The sequence below is a fragment of the Lycorma delicatula genome, chromosome 8 (assembly GCF_047948215.1).
Source record: "Lycorma delicatula isolate Av1 chromosome 8, ASM4794821v1, whole genome shotgun sequence".
Lineage (NCBI taxonomy): Eukaryota > Metazoa > Arthropoda > Insecta > Hemiptera > Fulgoridae > Lycorma > Lycorma delicatula.
In genome coordinates this window covers 19,545,948-19,568,441 of record NC_134462.1, presented here as the reverse complement: position 1 = coordinate 19,568,441, position 22,494 = coordinate 19,545,948, and the positions used below count along the sequence as shown (strand labels likewise).

General features: G+C 27.4%; 1 protein-coding gene across 1 annotated transcript in view; it reads left to right on the top strand.

The window, feature by feature from the left end:
- Prm (Paramyosin) overlaps positions 1-22,494 on the top strand; it is a 95,813-nt gene that overhangs the window by 50,196 nt on the left and 23,123 nt on the right. The window contains exons 6-12 of the mRNA XM_075373834.1: positions 1,989-2,108; positions 4,393-4,518; positions 5,932-6,128; positions 8,752-8,884; positions 10,554-10,770; positions 13,585-13,712; positions 18,041-18,153. Of these exons, the coding sequence (XP_075229949.1) occupies positions 1,989-2,108; positions 4,393-4,518; positions 5,932-6,128; positions 8,752-8,884; positions 10,554-10,770; positions 13,585-13,712; positions 18,041-18,153 (1,034 nt within the window). The remainder of the gene's footprint in view (positions 1-1,988; positions 2,109-4,392; positions 4,519-5,931; positions 6,129-8,751; positions 8,885-10,553; positions 10,771-13,584; positions 13,713-18,040; positions 18,154-22,494) is intronic.

Genomic DNA, 22,494 nt, shown 5'->3' with positions numbered 1-22,494 from the left:
CAGACTAATGAAAGAAGATACCTATACTCTTGAACCCAATAGTTTTTTTAGATAATTTTAAAATCATAAAAAGAGTGTAACACAGACCAAATTAAAGCCTTTCTATTTTTCATTATTTTATTTTATTTTACCTTAAACAATATCTTTTTTGTTGTATTAAACTTGTTTTAAACCCTGAGAAAAGCATTGTTTATGATTTCATGAAAACACTATTTTTTATAAACCTTTTTGATTTATTAAGCTTCTGATATCTGTGAATTTGACACATTAATTCTGTAAAATATATTGTAATTATATGTTAAAAGATAAACTTTTATAATTTTCTTCATAAAGTTTATGGCCATTTTAGTAATAATTAAGCATATTTAATAAAATATATTTCTATTTATACAATAACAGCAGTAAAGTTTTATAGGAAAAATTCAAACATATGGTTGTCTATAAAATTGTGATCATATTTATTAAGAAACGAGAAAAGGTTTATTTTTAATTATTGTATCCTTTCCAAGGATTGATTGTGTAAAGAAATAAATCATGTAAACTGTGTGATTGTATAAACTACTAAATACATCAGTAGTCCAAGGCAATAATTAGTTGTTTAAAATGATAATTATTTTGTTTATAGAAAAGTAATACTTTAATATTTTATTAACTACTACATAAAGATAATAAGACTTTTGGGTTACATCATTCCCTATACGTAATATCAGATTGTCAATATGTATTTTTGCATTAATGTTTGCTTAAAATTAAAGAATCATTTGGCTGATGGAAATTACTTTTTTTATCTATGTTGTACTTTTTTTTAATTTGAGGATAAATTTTGGCATAGATTTATCTGGGTAACCCCATTATTTAGTGAACAGTAAACCTTAGAATGAAGAGTATGTCATATTTTATTGAATCATTTTTCATGTGGTGGTATTTTCTATTATCGAACAAATCACATTCACTAAAAGATAGCTATATAGTTTCTGTGAGTGAAATTTAGAAAAATGCTGAATTTTATTTTAGTATTTTCATCTAGATAAACTGTTCACAAAACAGTTATTAAAAAAAAAAAGATTTTATTCTACCATGACTTTCCTTAGGTAGGCAATTGACATATATTTCATAGTGAGTTCTTTGTATTTATACAGTAACTTATATACATATAATTAAATTTTATTCTAAATAATTGCTAAAATATATTGTTGTTTCATGTATTTTGGTATTCTAATTAAATTAAAGCAGAAGAATGTTTATTTTAATTCCTTTTTATTATCAGTTAGTGTCGATATTTCCATTTTTCGTAAGTTCTGTTTGTAACAGGAAGATTTAACTTATTTTAACAAGACTTAGTCTGACTGAAGTTTTAATAATTTCTGCTGATTCTTCTTTCATTTGAGATATTTTCAGTAAACCACCCTCTTTTGATGAAAAAGAGGGTGGTACTTTCATCCAGGATGTACTTTACAAAACAAAAAAATAACAGAGAAAAATTAAAAAGCTGATGCATTTTTTTTTTTTTTTATTTACATTTAATGAAAAAATTTCAAATAATGAATATTAAATTGAATTAGTTATATACAATTCTCATGAAACTTTTTTAAATCCCAGGTCTTTCTTCTTGCTTGTTGCAGATAAAGTGTTGGCATTTTATTTACATTATATAGAAAAATCATAGCAAGATATTTTAGGAAAAAATAATTAAAGCATATAAAATTAAAACAATTTTTGTATAAAATAATATTTAGAATTTTTTTAACTGATGGTTTACTTCTATGTAATAAGAGGAGGAATTGTGAATAGTAAAATCTTTTATATATTTTTTTTATTATCAAGAACTAAGACATATGTCTGCTCTGTGAAATTATAATATTAATATTAATTATAGTTTGTAAGTTGCAATTTTTATTAGTTGGTGATCTACGATAAAATATTATAACTGATAATATATTTTCTTTAATTACATTTATTTTTAAATGACTTTTATTTAATTGTTTTAGTTGCTCAGTGTTAAGACAGTTGAGAAGCTTGAAGTGACAATCCATGAATTAAACATTCGTATTGAAGAGTTGAACAGAACTGTTATTGATATCACATCACACAAGACCCGTCTCTCTCAGGTATGCATTTTAAATATATTTAATTATGTTTTATTTTGATATATTTACATTAATATTTGTAAAAAAAAATGGATGAACCAGTAATATATGCTAAAATTTACACATTAATCATTGATAAAAATTCAAAATTGCTTACTGTGGGTGGAGATTAATTTTAAATCTATATTACTTAGTAGAGTTCACTGTACTTTAAATAATTTATACTATTTTAACATACTTATTCTAAGTTAGATACTTTTTTTTACATACTTTAGAAATTTTTTTTTGTATTTATTGGACATTGACTACTAAGGTCCCAAGTCCTTGACAGTTCTTAAAATAAACCACAACCATATTACCTTGGTTTATTGTAATATACATTGCTATAAACCATGTAATGTGTACATAACATGGTTATGTTATGTATATATTAACCATAATGTTATGTATACATTATGTATAATAATGTATACATAACAATGTATACATTAATAATAATGTATACATTATTATTAAATGAATAACTACAATTCATTTTCAGAACTTAACTATAATATAATAACAAAACATATTGTTAGGCGCAAAATTTCAAGTAATTTTTGCCTTTCTTAATACAACACGACGCTGCTTTAACGCGGTTCACAAAAACATTGGTAGAAGGTTGTCCCTCCAGAAAAAGAACATTTATAAAAAAAATGTTCTTTTTTAATACATACATATGAGTAGAAACACATTTCAACTACATATACATATTTGATAATAAATTAAAAAGAATAGATAAATATGCTAATACATTTAGCTCTGTGAAATTACACATAGCTGTACTGTAAAAACAAGAGGGCAAAAATTCAAAATGATATAAATTTATGTTGTCCTTTTTTCCTTATCTACAGATGTCTTGTGTTAATGTATTACTGTGTTCTAATAAAGTAGTATATTCAGTACTCTTATGTAAATTTAAATTTACAGTATTTTGAATACCGTAAATTCAAAACTTACAATAATTTGAATTCAGATCAGTTACTACAGTACTGTATAATCAATCAGGCTATAAGAGAAAGTGCTTAAAAGACTGTACAATTACTGTAGTTTTCCGTTCTGAAAAAAAAACAAAGTGAAAATGTAATCCAGCTACAAAAATGTAAGTACTGACCAGTACATGCTCAGTATTACATTTATTATTCTACATTTTATTTTATTCTATAACATTCCCATTTTCAACTGTAACATTTTAATCATGTTAATATTAATATCACTGTTATTAATATTACTCAGTTGCCCCCCTTTTTTTTTTGTTTATCACTTTATCTTCAAAATAACAGTAGCCTATAATGTGAGAACAACAGTTGTCTCCAGACAGACATGTTATAGCAGGGTTATACTGTATTTTGAAATCCCCAAGTAGAAAAATTAAAAAAATAAAAACGTTGAATGTACATGTTGTCATCTATTTTACTTAATATCCCTGGAACTGGTGGACATATTATCATGAAATTTGGTATGGTAACTCTGATATATGTGTTGTTGATGATGTTAAATTTTTATGAAAATTGGTGAAGGGAATTAATTAGTTCTCATTAAACTAATAATTTTTATTTAAATAAAAGCATTCTACTGAATATTTAACATTTGAAAATTTTTGTGTAAAAAATCTCTCATCTTCAAAACAAAAGAAGTAAAACTAGAAAAAAGGACAAAAGGGTGTGATGACACTTTTGGGACCTGTGACTTCTGTCTCACCTAGATGAAAAGTTTAATGGGAAACTTTTACAGTATTAGTAATAGTTGTAATAAAAAGAATTTTCCTGACTCTCTGTTTTCATCTAAAATTAGAAAAGAAAAGGTAATCTAAATTTTCAAGGTTTAAAAAAGGAAATAGGATTATATATTTTGATTTCATCAGTGAAATGAAAAAAAACTCAAGACATCTTCAAATTATTTTATTTAAAGTTTGTAGAAAGTTATATTTAGCATTTAATTAATTTTTAAAATTGATTTCTGATTTTGTCACTGTAACTCCAGTTATATACATTTGATTTCTCTTGAAGACTTTAGCATCATGTAGTATATATTAAAAATATACTTTTATATGTAACTGATATTTAGTGTGACTTGCATATCTTTTTAAAAACAAACTACTTTTTGTTAAAAAATAGATTAATAAAATTTTTGACAGTCATATTTTTCATCTAATATTTGTAAAACAGAATGAAAAAAAAACTATATTAGTTTTACAAAAGTTATAATTATTTTTTTGTGCTTTTATTTTGTTGTATAAATAATAATTTTCTTATATGATATATAGGAAAACATCGAGTTAACAAAGGAAGTGCAGGACTTGAAGGTTAACATTGAGAATGCGACATATCTCAAGTCACAACTTGCTGGACAATTGGAAGATGCTCGTAGACGACTTGAGGATGATGAACGGGTAACTAATTGTTCAATTTTAATTAGAATTAATAAATAATGAATAATTTTATTTTCCATCACAATATGTATAATTAATTGCAGTTATTCATTATTGATATATCTCAATTGTAGTAATGTATCAGTTAATTCAATCAATTTACACATTTGGTTCTCCAAGCAATCACAAAAAAATTGTTAAATTGAAGTAGATAAAATTTCTTTAGATATTTACAATAGCTTTTTGTTTCAATGATCTAATGGGCAATCCTTTATCTGAAAATTTCCAATTTAGGATTACTATACTTAACTCCAAATCAAGATTTCAGGTGCATCTTATGTTTAAAATTCCTGTTAAATATTCCTTCTGAGTCTTAACTCTTTCAACTTGGACTTATTCATATTTTCATTTTTGATGGAATTTTTATTTAAAAAAAAAGATTATTGATACGATTTTATATTTTTTAAATATTTTAAATCTGTATTTACATTTCACTTCTTAACATAAAAAAAAATAGAGGAAGGCAAATGAAATTGAGCATAGGCCTGTAGTTACCAGATTGGAATAAATAAATATTAAACTATTTATGGTTATGATGGTAATAACCATAGTAATTTATGGTAATTTATAGTTTTGTACATATTTATGTATTTTTATTTTAATTAAAAGACATTTTTTTGAAGGTAACTGTTTAAAAAAGTAACTTTAAATAACCGTTTTACTGTATTGTGCCAGATTGTTATCAGCTTTTTTTCCAACTAAAAGTTTTAATAAAAAAGCTGCATTACATCATTGTAATTTTACTACAACAGTTGTGTTTTATAGTTATTTCAGACCTTAAGAATTTAATTTAATTTGTAGTTTGTGTGCTGTACTGCTAATTTGTGAATTTGCTATATTTTAATAAATATGAAAAAATCAAGAAAACTATAAATTTATAATTTTTAATTTCAAACTGTATATGTTTAAAACTAACTCTATGGCGCTGCTTTGAATTTAAGATGGAATTAGAATGTTAAGCTTTGAAGTAGTTTTATCTTATCATTTCAGTTGTGATTTCCAGTCATATTAAAATCTTGCAACCAATCATAGAACTCCAACACTACATTGTCATTCTCTCAAAGCATTTTCACCTCACTATTGTAATTGTAGACATAGTTGTTTTGTAATAGGAGTTTCACATAATGAATTCAGTCTACAATTGTTGTTCTATAAACCTAGAAAATATTTCTTAATAGGTCTTTCTAGAGGCTAAGCAGCAGTGAATTCCTAACATTGTTATTCTCTTATTATAGCTATGATTTGTTATAACCTTTTCAGTTACATATTCCTTATATTTTTTTCCTTAGCATTGCTACCATTTCGCAGCTTACTTTTTTATCATAATTATTGTCATAATGTCATAGTGATATAGTATCTAATGTTATTTTTCAGAGGAGATCATTGTTGGAGGCAAGCCTGCACCAGGTAGAAGTTGAATTAGAATCAGTAAGAGTACAGCTTGAGGAGGAAGCTGAAGCTAGACTCGATCTTGAGAGACAACTTGTTAAGGCCAATGGTGAAGTCACAACTTGGAAGTCAAAGTATGAAACAGAGGCCAATGCTCGTGCTGAGGAAGTTGAAGAGCTCAGGTAATTTTTCAATTATTATTATTCATTGTGTTGTTAGTAATAACAATATTAAGAACATTTTATATCAGTTTTTCAGAAAGAAATGAAAATTTATTTTTTTCTTTTCTTTTTACACAATTTAATCAGATTTAATTCCTTTGAAGTACTGTCCTTTACTTTTAATATATCACTTATGCTATTTATTCCACTATTAAATGAGTTTCTATTCCATATTTCATGGAATAGAATACAGGTCTAATTAAAAATTCTCTTTAATCTATTCTGTCTTCTGGGAACATCCTCCTTTCATTATGCCTTTCATCTTCAGAACAGAAGGAAGTCTATAAGTTCAAAATCAGGTGAATGGAAGGCTGTATTGCTATAGTAATGTTATCTTTCACCAAAATCTCAAATAAGGAGAGGAGAATGAATGGGAGCATTGTTACGGTGCACCATCCATGTTTCATTTTCTATACTTCAGGCTTCTTCTTTCTCCTCTCTCCCTCAGTTGCTGTATTACTGTCAAATATAAATATTGATGTTATGATTGCAAATTATGAATCATTTGCAAATAAACATAACCAATCATGCAGTCCATATAACTCATATTTCCCCATAGACTCTTTGCAACATCTTAAGAGTCTCTGTAAACATCTTGCCTAATTATGAAACAAAATTTCATACATATTTTACTCTTCAAGGATATCATTTTCATGTCAAAAAATCTCTGCAAGCATGAAACACTACCTTGCTTTCACGCTTACAGACTGGAAATGAAACAATGTTGACTGATGTGGTGAACAAAATATTATTTTTAAAGAAGAATCCTACTATTCACAAAGAAGAATGCCATTAGTGGATATGTTTAGTTTCATTTTTAACAAAGCTTGTACATTTTTTTATTAGAATGTTTAATTTCAGAATAAGTTACATTAGTCTTTTTACTGAGTGGTAATTAAATTATAGAATAAAACTTATTGTTTTACTCACTTAAGAAATGATTGGTTAAGATTTTTTCATAATAAAAACAAAAACATTTTATTTTATTCACTGTTTTTATTCCCTAAAAATAAAGAGTTTATTTGTTTGTTTATATGAATTTAATTATTTATTACATACATTACTTTATTGATGTCAGATTATTAGATTAAAAATGTTAATTATAATATTTGTTTCATTAATTTAAAAATTGGTTAAATTTTTGCAATAATAAAAACAAATTAAAATCATCTCTTATCTGTTAGAAGTTGTTAAAAGATGTGCCTATTTAATTCCCAAAATATCTGTTTGGTTAGAATCATCTGAGAAATTATTTTTAATTAATGTGTTTGTAAAACTCAAGATGGATAATAGAGTCATTTGTTAATTGGCTATTAAGAAAACAATAAAGATCTGTGGGTAAACTTTTGTTTAATTGCAATTGATTGAAATAGAATTTATGTTAATGTTAAATCTTGTGTGAAAATTAGCAAAACTGCTGAAGAAACATTGGAGTTGTTGAAAGTGGCATGCAGTGTGAGTTCCCTGAACAAGTCATGTGTCATCAAATGATATACAAGATTTAATGATGAACAAAAAAGTGTAAAGAGTGACCCTCCCCAACCCCAGAAACAATCAGCCAAAAATAAAAAATGATGGACATTAATTGTGAGATTTGATATGATGTAACAGATGATTAAGTGTGTAATTAATGGACAATGAAAAGATTTTAAGGATAAAAGACTTGAATTATGCTAAGTGAAACATCCATTATAACATTGTTATAAACCATGGTGCATACATTATGAAAATTTTCCTAACCAAAATATTAATTACCAAATTAAAAGTCATCCTGCTTATTCGCTCAACTTAGCCCCCTAAGATTTTTTAATGTTCCCAAAATTACAAACTAGTAAAGGAGTAAATATTTTCTGAAATCACTAATATCCAGTCTAATATGATAAAAGAGTACTATGGTAAAAGAGTTCCATGCCTATTTCCAGAAACGGGAACCATCTAAACCAGTGTATAGTTTGCTCAAGAGGTCCTTTGAAAATAACAAGCCACTAATTTACATTTTGGAGCCACTGATCTGTAAAACAAAAAGTGTATTTTTTTATAGCTGCATTCTACGAATTAAATTGTTCCACCTTGCACTGCATTTTTAAAAATATAGATTAATTACAAACAAATAACATTAAACAGCCTGCCTAAATGACTAAAAACTCTTAATTTTTAATTTATTGAATCATTATGCTAAATGATTACTTAGCAGAATCAATAATTTATCTGTAATAAATTAATTACAAATGAATATTTAGTTATAATTTGTAAACCACTGCTAATCAACAAAATATGACCATAACAGTTCATGATAACATTTAACTCAGAACAGTTGCAAATGAAACAACAAATTGCAGGATTCACACTATGCCAAACAAATGAAAAAACCTTTTTAATAATATTGAATTATAACAGAGCTGCCCACATGATTCTAGGGATTCTACATTTTTGCAATTCTTAATCTAAATTGGGTTTCATGTTATTAATGTTGAAAAAGTGTACGGTCATTATTTTTAAGAGATATATTTTTCTTCTTAGTAAAAAAAAATTACGCTTTTTGTATCATATAGTAATAATTATAGTTGGTGTTATAATTTCACAGACGTAAATACTCTGCTCGTCTGCATGAACAGGAAGAACATATTGAATCTTTGATTGTCAAGGTTAACAACCTTGAAAAGCAAAAATCTCGCTTACAGAGTGAAGTAGAAGTGCTCATTATTGATCTTGAAAAGGTACTTTAATATTTCATTTCAATAAATTTATTAAAGAGTTCATGAAATTAATTTTTAAGTATAATTTTATAAAACATCCAATATACATTAGAACTGAAATCATAATATTTACATGTTTATATGAATCTTAAATATAATATAAGTATAAATTTAAACAGGTTACAATATAATGATTTGTTTACATGTTACACTATTAAAATATGTGAGCATAATTTTCAGATTGACTGTTAGTTTTATCGTTGTTAAAATCAGCTTTTTTACAAAGCCTGATTAATGTCAGTAACCTTGTGCTACACCAAGAATTTTGGTGATAAATAATCAATTTTTTTCACCCGCCTCCCTTAGAAGCTTACATAGTCAGATAGAAGTTTATATAATTGAATTGATGTAGACTACTTTCATTAACATCAGTTAGCTGCCAGCAGGGCTTGAGGTTTTTTAATGAATAGTGTGTATTTAAAAAAACACTGACTGTTAATAGTTAAGAGTAATGAATTTCATTAATTTATGAATACAGAAAAGTAACTGTACTTCTCTTATTTATGTTATGAGTGAAATAACATTAATTCAGAAAGTTTTTTTCTGAATATTACTGTTATTTGTATTCTTTGATTTGTTTATATAAATAAAGTCTGATAACAAAACAGGTAATATTTTTATCTGTTGAATTGAATTAACTTCTCTAAGTCAAAGTTTATTATTAATCCTGCTGATTGGTTTTATTTTTTCTCGTATTTCTTAAATAATATTTAGATACTACACATCCATAATTTGTTAACATACATTATGGTTAAAAGTAATTTTTTACAGAAAATTCTATTAGTGACTTCAGTCAGTGTCGTGATACTTAATTGACAATGACTGCATGATGCTACAGAACTCTCTGGAGAATTATATATTTTATAAACTTGTATATTTCTGTCCATTGTCTTTAGATAATTTATTTTATTTTATATATTTTTATTATTTTATACATTTTATATCAGACAAAATTAATTAATTCTAAACTTAAAATTATTTTAAATTAATACCCAAAAATAAAATTAAGTAAAAAGAAGAATAATAAAAAAATAAATTTTTATTTTTAAAATATGCAGTATTGTAGTTATAAATAAATTATAAAAAATATGTAAATAAAAAAAAACAGTTTACTTAAGAAAATGTATGAGTTTTATGAAAATCCTCTATCTAACTTAATAAAGTTTTTTTGATCTAATGTAGCTAACTGAAGCATAGTTAAAATCAGCTACACTCTGATATTATTATGTTAATTTGATTGTTTCTCATTTATTTCTTCTAATGAAGGAGCAGCATTAAAGAAAATAAATCTCAAATGAGCTAATTAGATCATGTTGAATTTATTCTCTGTGTCAGTCACACATTTATCACTTTTTCTTCAGATAAAAGAATATCAGTGAAGTTACTCTGTTCTTACTAATTTTTTAAATAATTTTGTTATTCTTCCTTAAAGTTTCTTGGAATATAATTCTGTTGTAATCGCATCTAAAATTGTAATCATTCCTTCATATATCGGAGGAAGAGATTATTTTATAATACTTAATTAGTAAATAAAAATTCAAGAGTATTATAAATGTGAATAATTAAAATATTTTTATTAAAATTATAAATTTATTACTTTAAATTTTAATTTAATTTTCTGCGTTTATAGGCCAACAACACTGCTAGGGAATTACAAAAGAGGGTTGAGCAGTTAGAACGCATCAACCTTGATCTTAAGACACGTCTTGATGAAACAACAGCTTTGTACGATCAATCACAACGTGATCTGCGCAACAAACAGACTGAATTGCAGCGAGTCACACATGAATTAGATAAGACACGTGAACAGAAGGATGCATTAACTCGTGAGAACAAGAAATTGTCAGGTAAAATGAATTCTAATTATTTTGATAAGTTATTTAATAGAATTTAATTTTAATATGCGTTTTCAAATTCAAGAGTATTTATAAATGCTCAGAAGCTCTATTTTTTATACTGGCTTTAATCTTTTTGATTTGATAACCAGAAATAATCAGTAATAATAATAATAATAATAATAATTTTTTTTTAATTTAAAATTATAAACTTTTGAAACAAAAAGGTCAGTTTTAGTCAAACTGAAGGTAGCTGCCAGAATGTTTGAAAACATTTTGAACTGAATTATTAAATTTGGTTTGGTCTATCATCTCAAGTTTATGGTTTTAAATCATTTTTATTCTTGACCATGGGTAAAGACTGATTTAATTTCATATTTTCAGTTTAACCATTTGAGTTACCCTTGTGCATATATGCACTAGCTTGAATGTGCTGATAATTAGATTTTTATTTTTGCTCATTATTTATTTATATACCAAATTTTTATAATAAATCACTTCATTAAAAAAAATGAATAACTAAATACTTTGATCAAATTTTGTTTTAAACCATACGCCATTTCTTACCATGACAATGTAATAAATAGTAAAATTACTGCAAAAATAAGATGTTAACTATAACTACGAGTTAAAAGGTAGACGTTTTTAAACTGTAGATTTTATTTTCAGAAGCTTTTAGATATATTATTGAAAATTACATTCTCTTACAGTCCTTTTTTGACAAAAATTTATTTATATTGACTTCTCTTATTACAGTAATATTTATACATTCAGTATGCTGTACATGAAATACAATTTAATTGGTGTTTAATAACACTCAAAATATTTATTCACTTGTTTTATTCAATATTTAAGCAGTAGAGTATTAGTCATACTGACAAAATGTATTATTTATATCATATTCTTTTATTCACAGTAACAATAATTACAGTTAGCATTGCTGCAGAAATTCTAAGCAAAACCCACCAGTTTTGAATTTTATTTATCAAATAATTTTTTTCAAGTAGACCAACACAAATATTTTACATTGTCAGAATCAATTTACAATCTCTTCTATTAACTAGTACAGAAATATTAATAGAAATCTACACAAGTTAATAAGTAATAGTAATAGTAGTAGACATCAATAATTTAATAGTTTAAAGGTCAGCTCAGTCAGATTTGTAGCCTTTTGTAATTTTTATTTACATTGACATTACATTTGAACAAAAGACATTAGAACTAGACATTAGAAGGTAGCACCTGAATAAAGCTATACTATTATGGAAACTTCTGAATTAGCATATTTATTCAATTATTCAGAAAAAAGTAACATAAGATTTAAACCATTTATTTCTATTGAATGCTCTTATATATATTTAATTAAAACCTAAATTTAATAAAATTCTTTTGTTTGTGGTTTTATATTATATGCATATTGTTGTTTGAAGGTGGTTTCTTTAAAAACAGTTGTTTTAATTATATATATTTAAATAATTAATTATAACAAAAGTATTTTAGATACTCTGTAAAATTGACTGATTTTCTAATTGTCTAGTTTCAAAGTAGATAGAATAAAAAGTTCATTAGAAGTTATACAGTGTAATTTTAACTACACATCAAATTTTAACATCATATTGGATAAGACATAAAATAAATTGTTGTAAGGATGTTATAACAAAATGAGGAAGGATTGATTCTCATTAAAGGAATGAGAATAATTATTAATAATAATTCATTTGGATAATTATTATTAAAAAAATCTGATGTGGACACCACAGAATAACTTCTGATATTTTTCATAATTTTTGTCTTTATTGTTATATTTGATCTATTATTTATTGTAAAAATCTTTTTACAACAGAAGTTAATAACTATTGATAAATCAATATATTTAAATTAAAAAAAAGGCGATGAAGTCTGACTTAAACTGATGTGCCCTCCCCTTATAAGATCCAAATATTTTGTTAATTAAAATTTTATTTGGCTATAACTCTGGAACCAATGAAAATAAGTACCACTTATGACAAATCGTTGAATAGGTCTCACTGAGAGTTTATTACTGCAGTTAAGAAAAAGTCCAAAATCCAAATGTTTTTGGATTTTGGGTTTTTTTTTTTAACACTTTTGGTTAAGTAAATTGCAATCAAAAGGGGAGGTGCATAACCTACCAGGTTGGTCTAGTGGTAAATGTTTCTTCCCAAATCAGCTGATTTGGAAGTCGAGAGTTCCAGTGTTCAAGTCCCTAGCAAAACCAGTTATTTTTACACAGATTTGAATACTAGATCGTGGATACCGGTGTTCTTTGGTGGTTGGCTTTCAATTAACCGCACATCTCAGGAATGGTCGAACTGAGACTGTACAAGACTACACTTCATTTACACTCATACATATCATCCTCATTCATCCTCTGAAGTATTATCTGAATGGTAGTTACCGGAGGCTAAACAGGAAAAAGAAAAAGGGGGAGGTGCATAATGAGATGTTACAACAGTCATAAATCCAAAATTTCAACATCCTACAGCTAATCGTTTTTGAGATATACGAGATATATACATAAATATGTACGTACATACAGATGTCACGCCGAAACTAGTCAAAATGGATATTTCCATTGAAATCTGAAAACCAAAATTTTTCACGATCACAACACTTTCTTTACTTTATACAAGGAAGTAAAAAGATATTATTTTAATATCAGTTAACATAATTATACACTTTTCATGTAGAAATACATTTTTATCAAATTGAAAGTAAACATAAAGTTATGTTGTAATTTGTATAATTTTATGCAAATTTACTATAAGAAAAGTTATAAAATAAAATATTTATTTGTAAATTGTGTAGATGATCTCCATGATGCTCGTAACACTTTGGCTGATTTGAACCGTCGTCTCCATGAGCTTGAAATTGAACTCCGCCGTTTGGAGAATGAGAGAGAAGAATTGTCTGCTGCTTACAAAGAAGCTGAAGCTGTAAGTGAATCTTATTTGACATTTATATTTTTTATTCATATAAAGTCATTTTTTTAATGTTTTAATTAATTAAATAAATTATGTGTCGTCTATTCTAATGGCAGTACAATCTGGGGCTTTGAAGAGATATAAACTTCCTAGATTAGGTTTGAATATGTATAAGTTTATCTTATTTAAAAAGAGCCACCTTCTCTTTTAAAATAGTCACTTCTTACTTACCTCTAAAACTCTGACTGCTTGTCAGAGTATCTTAGTCACGTATGATATCATAGAGTCTTGGAGCCCTTTCATCTTCAAATTTACTTTGGAGAACCAGGAAAAGGTACAGGGGTGACTGGGTTGGGAGAGTGAGACCACTAAAATACTGTTTTCTATCAAAATCTGCATTATTTTGAGGAGGGTGAGTGGGTATTTTGCCATGATATATTAGCCAATTTCAGTTTTTTTACATTTCTGTTCTTTTTCATCACTCTGAAGTACCTTAGTACATTGTAATTGGTCAGAAATCACTGTAAAATAAAGGAAAATATTCTCAATAATCAAAGCCATTGATGTTAAAAACAAAAAAAACTATACTTTGTTGCTCTTAGGACTTGTTGTGACTTGGTTTAGGTGATAGCAGGCTCTTCCACTACAATGGATGTTGCTTTGTCTTAGATCATATCTAAACACTTAACTTTCTTCCTCATGATGATCCTAAGCAAGAAATTTGGATCATTGTTAACGATCTTTTGCAACTCACATCACATAAAGAGACACCACTGCCTTTGTTTGAGTGACAAGTGCCAAACTTCGCAGCAGAAGTTTTCAATTAACATTTCTTGGCAGGCCTATAACTGATTCAATTATGTCACATAATTCATGGACTGTTTTTAATGATGTTCTTATGTATATTTTTTCCATATTTTTCCATGTAGCCTGACATTTTGCTAATGGTTGTGTCTCCTGACCAATCGATCATCCTTAACCGGCTACCAGCCCCTAAACATGCCTGCCTCTCAAAAATCTGTTTTTGATCTAAAGAATGTTACTTAGAAACCTGATGAATCATCTTAAAAGTCTCAGTTAAATTTTTGATTTAACACAAAAATTTATGTAAGCACAATTAATACCATTTAAATATACCATTACAAACTGGTATTAACACAAGACAGTAAAATCATATCTATATAGAACATCACTTGACAGATTGATTGACTTCTTGGAAGCAATGACCTTCAATGTTCCATACAGCTTTATTATACAGAATAATATGGAAGCTTGTACAGTACAGGAACTTTGTGATACCACCTCATATGCATCTTTTAAAAAATAAACCAATAAAAATAATCATTTATCTCTTATGACATCTTGTCAACTACTTGGAAAACTACTGATACTTACTAGTGGTACTTATGGGACAGATGTTTCTGTTTATCCCTCAGTCAAAGATATTAGTTACTCCTGTGTACTTAGTAATTTTGTTGTAAATGATCCCAGTTGTATTACATATTTTCAGTAGGATATTGTTGCTGTGTTTTTACCCTTCAATGTTATGGTCTCTAGAGGAAGTGTAAAAGCTTAACACCTCCTACCTTTGTTTACTGATCACCTGTCTAATTATTATTCTTTTGTGAAATAAAATTTTTTTTTTAAACACTATTGAAAATTCATAGCCTTTTAAACTACCATCACCAGTTTTGCTAATGGACTGAAGAAAAAACTTGGCTTGTTTTAGTGGTAATTTCTAAACTATTATCCACCCCAAAGCAATGTAACTATAAAATATTTTTAAAATCTTCTTATGTGTACTTCTTTTCTTCTTATGTTTGAAAGTGCTTTCAAACTATGTATATAATTATGTACCATTCTGAAAATACCTACAATGCATGTTATCCATAATTTTAATATATGATCCACTAAGTTACTTGGTTTGATCTAATGACCAAGTATTAGTAATCATATATAAATGAAATTGTTATTGAATGAATGTTTAGACAAAAGTTACAGAATAATAAGTCTGTTAATGCATAACAGGACAAACAATACTGGAAGATTATTTTTGAAAATTACATTTAAATTAAATCCAGTCTAAATTTAGTTAATATGTTCACTTGGTTTTATGTATAGGATGTCCATAAAGTCTTTCCATGAATACAAAACGGTATTACAAAAAAACTATTACAGTTACAGCTGTGCAGTTTGTGGCAAAAGAAAAAAAATTATCAAATTTTTTTACCATGTTAATAAACTTCAACAATGTGCCTTTTGTCACTCGTAGAATTTCTAACCGATACACAATTTCACACCATGTGTTGCTCAACATTTCTTCAGTAACAGTAGCAACAGCTTCAGTTATTCTTCATCTCAATGTGTCCAGATCAGGCACAGGTGTTGCATAGACTCTGTTCTTAACATAACCCCAGGTGAGAAAGTCTAAGAGAGTTATGTCTGGTGATCATGGTGGCCAGGGAATGGGACCATTGCTTGCACCCTATCCATCTGCCATGAAATGGTTCATTCAGAAAATCTCAAACTAGTAAACCCCAATGTGGTGGTGCACCTCCTGCTGGAAAACCACCCTAGGTTGTAAGTCATTTAGTTGAAGTATAGCAAAGTATTGCAGCATATCCAGGTAAATGTTAGCTGTTATTGATTGCTCAATGAAAAAGAAGAGACCAATGATTCTGTTGTGCATCAAACCGCACCACACATTCACTTTAGAGGAATCTCTAATTCTAACTTTACCCTGGTAAAGTTGAATTTTCTGAGCCCCATATAATCACATTATGCCTGTTTACTTTCCCTGACGTATGGAAAGTAGCCTCGTCTAAAAACACACTTGCTGGAAGTACTCATTGTCGATATCAATCTGTTGCAAAATCTCGATCACAAAGGCAGCGCAACAAGGGCAGTCATCTGGCTGTAGATGTTGCAATATCTGAACTTTATACGCGTGCAACCTTAGTTTCTTGTGTAAAATTCTGTACATTGTTGACTGGGGAATCCTTATTGAGATATGTGATGGGTAGATTTGGAAGGCTTATGTGGAAATGTTTGCTGCACAACCTCAACCTTCTCTTCACTAATTGATGGCTGCCTTGTTTGTGGAATATCAGCTACACTTCCACTCCCCTTAAACTTTGCATACCATGCAACAATACTCTTGCTATCAGGTGCTGGTCATCCATATTTTCTTCTAAAATTTTGCTGCACAGTAATCAGTGGTTTCGATTAGTAATACCACAACACATATTATGCTTTCTTCTGGATTGACACCATTTTATAAAAAATTGATCAGTGTTCTCTACTGCAACTCTACCTGCAACAAACCAAGATAAAAAAAACTTGATAATTCTTTCTTTTGCCACAAACCGCACAGCTGTAATTGTAATAGTTTTTTTATAATAGATTCTTGTAATCATGGAAAGACTTTATGGGGAGACACCCTTATATTTCTTTCTTTTTTTTAAAATAAGATATTGCTGAATGGTCTCTGTTTTGCTAGAGAATTAGGGTTGTTTATTCAACTGTGAAATAACATCTTGTCAGCACAAATCTCTAAATTAAGTTACATTGCTGTTTGGTATGGTTAGCCAGCCTTACTTAATTTATTCAGTCTTGTAATTACCCCAGCAAACATTTAAATGAATTCTGTTTAGAGCTGTCCAGCTGTTAAAGACCATAACTGGGGAACTGACATATGATACAAGCCATATAAATATATATAAAACAAAGACTTAAACAATTTTCCTTTCCTTAACCAACTGGAAAATAAAAGAGAAATCTTATTTCACGCAAAGGAAGAAAAGTGCATTTACATCCACATGCAGTAGCTCTCTGAAAATATGTTTTTTTTTTTTTATTTATGCAGAAAGAAGAAAAGTGAACAAGTTAAGTACTCAATCATGATGCTACTCTGACAGGTAGACTTTCAGCCTGTATGTTGAATATCTATGTCTATACACAGACCAAAAAAAATTTAATTAAGTAAATAAAAATAATATCTAACTAACCAGAAATTAGAAAAATTTTGGTTAGACTAAAATTTTCTTGACTATTATTCAATACCCATATCTTTATTTTATTTTTAATAATATTCTATTCGCTTATGAGGACCATTAAAAATTAAACTATATTAAAAAATTTAACCCTCAAAAACAAAAATGCTTTCAATATATTGAATTACTCATTTTTTTAGGTTGTGTCAAAGAAGTAGTTTTTGTTTTTGGGAAAATAATTATTTTGAAGAAGGAATATTTCATTCCTATGTATGTGAGATAAAATATATTTTTTTTTGTATTATATTCTAATTTTTCTTTTCTAATTATTCTAATTATTCGTTGTAGGGCCGCAAGGCAGAAGAACAGCGAGCTCAGAGACTCTCAGCTGAGTACTCACAATTCCGTCATGAAGCTGAGAAGAGAATCTCAGAGAAGGAAGAAGAGATTGATGCCATCCGGTAAGTGTATATTTATTATATTATTAATTTTTTAACATGTTCAGATTGCTGCTAGTTGTTACAATCTGTAGTATAATTTAAAAACATTTTACATTATCTTCTAAGCAGTGGTTTTTGAAAATGTTCTATATGTCTCAAATAAATTAAAAATAATAATTATTATTGCCTTATGTATTTATCTAAAAAATTTTGTTATCTTTTGCAATAATATTATATTATTTGTAGCATAATACTTTCATCTCGGTTATGTAATGTGTATAATACTATCTCAAATATCAATCTTGAGGTATGTTTTCATTAGCTGTCAGATAATATCAGTTGAATGTTATATTCTGAACATTGGTTTTTCTTCATTTTTTTTGAAAGTTTATGTTTTGAAAAAATGTGATAAATTATCTGCACTTAAATTTGATAGATTTTTATAAGTCCTAGTTTTTTAATGTTTTCTTGGTCAGGCAGAGTATCAGAATAAAAATTAACACCTGAAATTATTTTTCAAAGAATTTTAAATACTTTGAGTAAACATAAGGATATTTTTTTGGAAAGAGTAACATTAGAAAATCTAAAGTTCTAGAAAGATTGCTCATGTGATTTTTTATAACTTATCATTTAGTTCTCAAACTTTAAATTTAAAAACAACATGGCTGTATTAATAGGAATTTAATATCTTTAAAGATTTTGTTTTAATTATTTATGATTGATCGGGAAAAGGAATTTAAAAAGTATATATTTTTACTTTCCTGTCCAGATAGCGCTATAGCTCTAGAAGGGAAAGTATTGAAATTGGTCTAATTTAGTCAAATGCAGTTTTCACCAGATCTTGATGTTTTGACACCTAGGGAACCCAAAAAACCAGATGTTAATTTTCCAGATGTTAATGTTCATATGTAAATGTGTGTGTTCAGTGTTGCCCTCTAAATCACCTTATATCTCCAGAACTAATGAACCGATTTTGACCAACCTTGGTCAGATTACTTTTATATATGGACCATTGATGTCATTAAATTTTCAACGTAAAAGGTCAAGGGGATTGAGACTGTAGAGCAAGATCACCCTCAGTATTTTGAGATTTTGCTTAATAAGGTATACTTTTCTTAGGCACATTTGCTAACAATTAACAAATCTGATGTGAACACCACATCATGACTTCCTTGTACGCCTATTAAATTACATTTACACATTTTTTGATGCACTTCATTTAAATTTATTTCATTTGAAAGTGAGATACAATCCTCCAGTTCTTTAATAAAGTGGATAGTTAGACAATTGCTGAAATATTAGTTTTTATTAACATCAAATATTTATACAATTATTAATTCAACCGTCTTACATGAAATATTAGGGCAGAGTAAAAGTGCCTTTATTATTCAAATTACTAGATCAGTATTATTCGTATCTTCATGAGTTGCTGATTAACAAAAGTTTCAGATTTCTGGTGTGTCATATAAATAAAAGTTAATAATTAAACTATTCCGTTTAGTGATCTCCTGTAAACTGGTTACAAATGTTAATTTCAACCTTAAGTTTTTATTATTGGATTATTTGGTGAATAATCAAAAATGGAAAAGAAACAATTATACAGTAAAAAGAAAGATAACATGAATAAATATATCTAAAAAAAAACAACAAGAAAATGTTAAGAGCAAGGGAAGAATAAAAAAATTAAAAGATGATAATGAATATAAAGAGAGGGAAAATTTGAAAACTAGAGAACATGTATACAAATAAGATGAGAAGAATTATATCAAACTAAAGAACAATTAAATGAGTGACAACAAAAAACAAATAAGTGAAATGATGATCAATTCCGACTTAGGGAGAATATTGCTCGACAATATCAGAGGAGTAATGAACTAAAAGAAAACAATTTTTTGCAATTTATTAAATATAGGGCATGCCTCAGTGTAGTGTTGTTCTTGTTATTTATCAGCCACTCTGTAGTTAACTTTAATGTAGATAAAATTAAACACAAATTAAACTAGAAGATCCAAAAATAATACAATTCTAAATTAAAATTTTCAATTAAATAATCAGATGTTTCACTAAATCTATTACATATACACATTTTTAAAAGTACATAAAATTTTATTTCACTAATAAGTTTTGATTTCTTTTCATTTTTTTATTTTTTATTATTGTATTATTGAATTGTTATTTACTGTAAAAAATGTTTAACGATCACAAGTTAATAATTATTAATAAATCAATATATTTAAATTAAAAAAAAAAGTTAAAAAAAAGAAAAGGAAATGAAGTTTGATTCAAACCAATGTACCCCTTCCTTTGTAAGATCCAAATATTTCATTAATTAAAATTTTATTTGGTTATAACTCTGGAACCAATGAAAATAAGTACCACTTATGATATTCGCTGAAAAGCTCTCAATGAGAGCTTATTACTGCAGTTAAAAAAAAGTCTAAAATCCAAATTTTTTGGCATTTTGGGCTTTTTTTGGACACTTTTGGTTCAGTTGATTGCAATTAAAAGAGGAGGTGCAGAACTAAATGTTACAACATTACTAAATCCAAAATTTCATCATCCTACGGCTACTTGTATTTGATTTATGTGAAATACGTACATATATGTATTTACAAATGTCATGCCAAAACTAGTCAAAATGGATATTTCCATTGAAACCTGAAAACCAAAATTTTTCACGATCACAATACTTCCTTTACTTCCTTTAAAGTAACAATATTTTCAAAAGCATTTTTTTGGAAAATTGCACACCCCCACCCCAAAAAATGATCTAATTTTTTAAGTTTAGTTGGGATCACTGTAATGGTTGTTTTCCATTGTGGTTTCTTCTGTTGTCATCTAATTACACATATAAATTAATCTTTACTTAACTTTTTTTTTTTTTTTTTTGTCCTTTTTTAAACACCCCCAACATCCCTGGCCTCTGCCGTTAGGCTTTGCGCAGGAATGTCAGGGTGTCGTGGCAGTAGACTGCCCCCCTGTCTTGCCAGTTACGGCTACCCATCGGGGTCCTTCCAGCCTCATCAAGACGCAGTTGCCCCCCTCTTCTGGGCGACCGCTACATCCCTCAGCTGAAAGGCTACCCTTCCCAATCTTTACTTAACTGGAAGACCCAAACCCCACCAAACGGACAGACCCAACAAAAAGTCATGCATTTTTTAATATTGTTTCTTCTTTCCCTTTTTTATTGTAATCAAGACTGCTTTAAAAAAATATTTTTTTTTATAAACTTGAACTTTTGATTCCCACTTTGGGGTTTGCACAAAAAGTAACAAATATGGTCATGTGAGGTATCAATTAATATATTTTCAAGGGCATTGAAAATAATTTTAATATTTTAAATTGTTGAAATAGAAGATTTTTTTTTTGTTGTAATAACAGATTTGAAATTAGGGGTTTTAATCTCAAGCCACTATTATTATCTTATAATTAAAATGTGGGATTTTTTCAATATTTCATTAATATATTAATTATATTTTATTCTTAAATAACTGTGTGACAGGAAAGTCCTACTACTGTGTTGTCAGCTTTCTTTAAATGTTTTTAGGAAGGATATTTTTTTTTATAAATCTTTAAAAAATATTTCTTTAAATATTTATTTCAGTCTGAAATAACTCAAATTAAATCTTCTTTTTTTAATATTTCATTAAATTTATTCAATGTACGGAAAGTATTTTAGATTTTGTATTTTCAACACTGCCAGGATTGTTGAATTAATTAATTTTTTACACTCCCTATTATTTATAACCATATGAAGATTTAACGAGGTGAGTATAAAAAGATATCTTAGTGTATTTTAAGGTAAAGTTTATTTTATTTATTAGATTTTTTTTATTTATTTTTTTTTTTAAGTTAGGGCTAGCTTTATTTACCGTTGGAGGATGTTCTTTTCTTAAGTTCTCTTAATTTCTAAGCTGTTGGTGTTTCACAAATTTGAACCATTGCTTTTTTTTACATTAAAATTGTATTTATTTTTTTGTCTTTTTTAAATAATTAATTGTAAGTTATTACAAAAAAAAAAAAAAAAAAACCAAACCATTTACAATTGCTCTTAAATTTTGCAAGTGACAAGTGAAATAAATGTTTACAGATGTTGAGATAAAGATAGGTTTTTCTCCACAATATTTGCCATAGTTAACTGTTTTGCATAGTATGAAAAAATCTTTTGTAGTTTATTTTGTAACAGACCTCTTAATTTTAAAATGGATGTACATAATTTTTTAATGCAGTAGCACCTTAATTATAGAAGTTACTTGTTTTCTCTATTACTTTTTTCTACGTCTTCCCAAAACTATTAACTCGTTTTCATTTATTTTTGTTAACTCATTTTCAAAACTTTCATTTTTATTTATTTTCCCACTA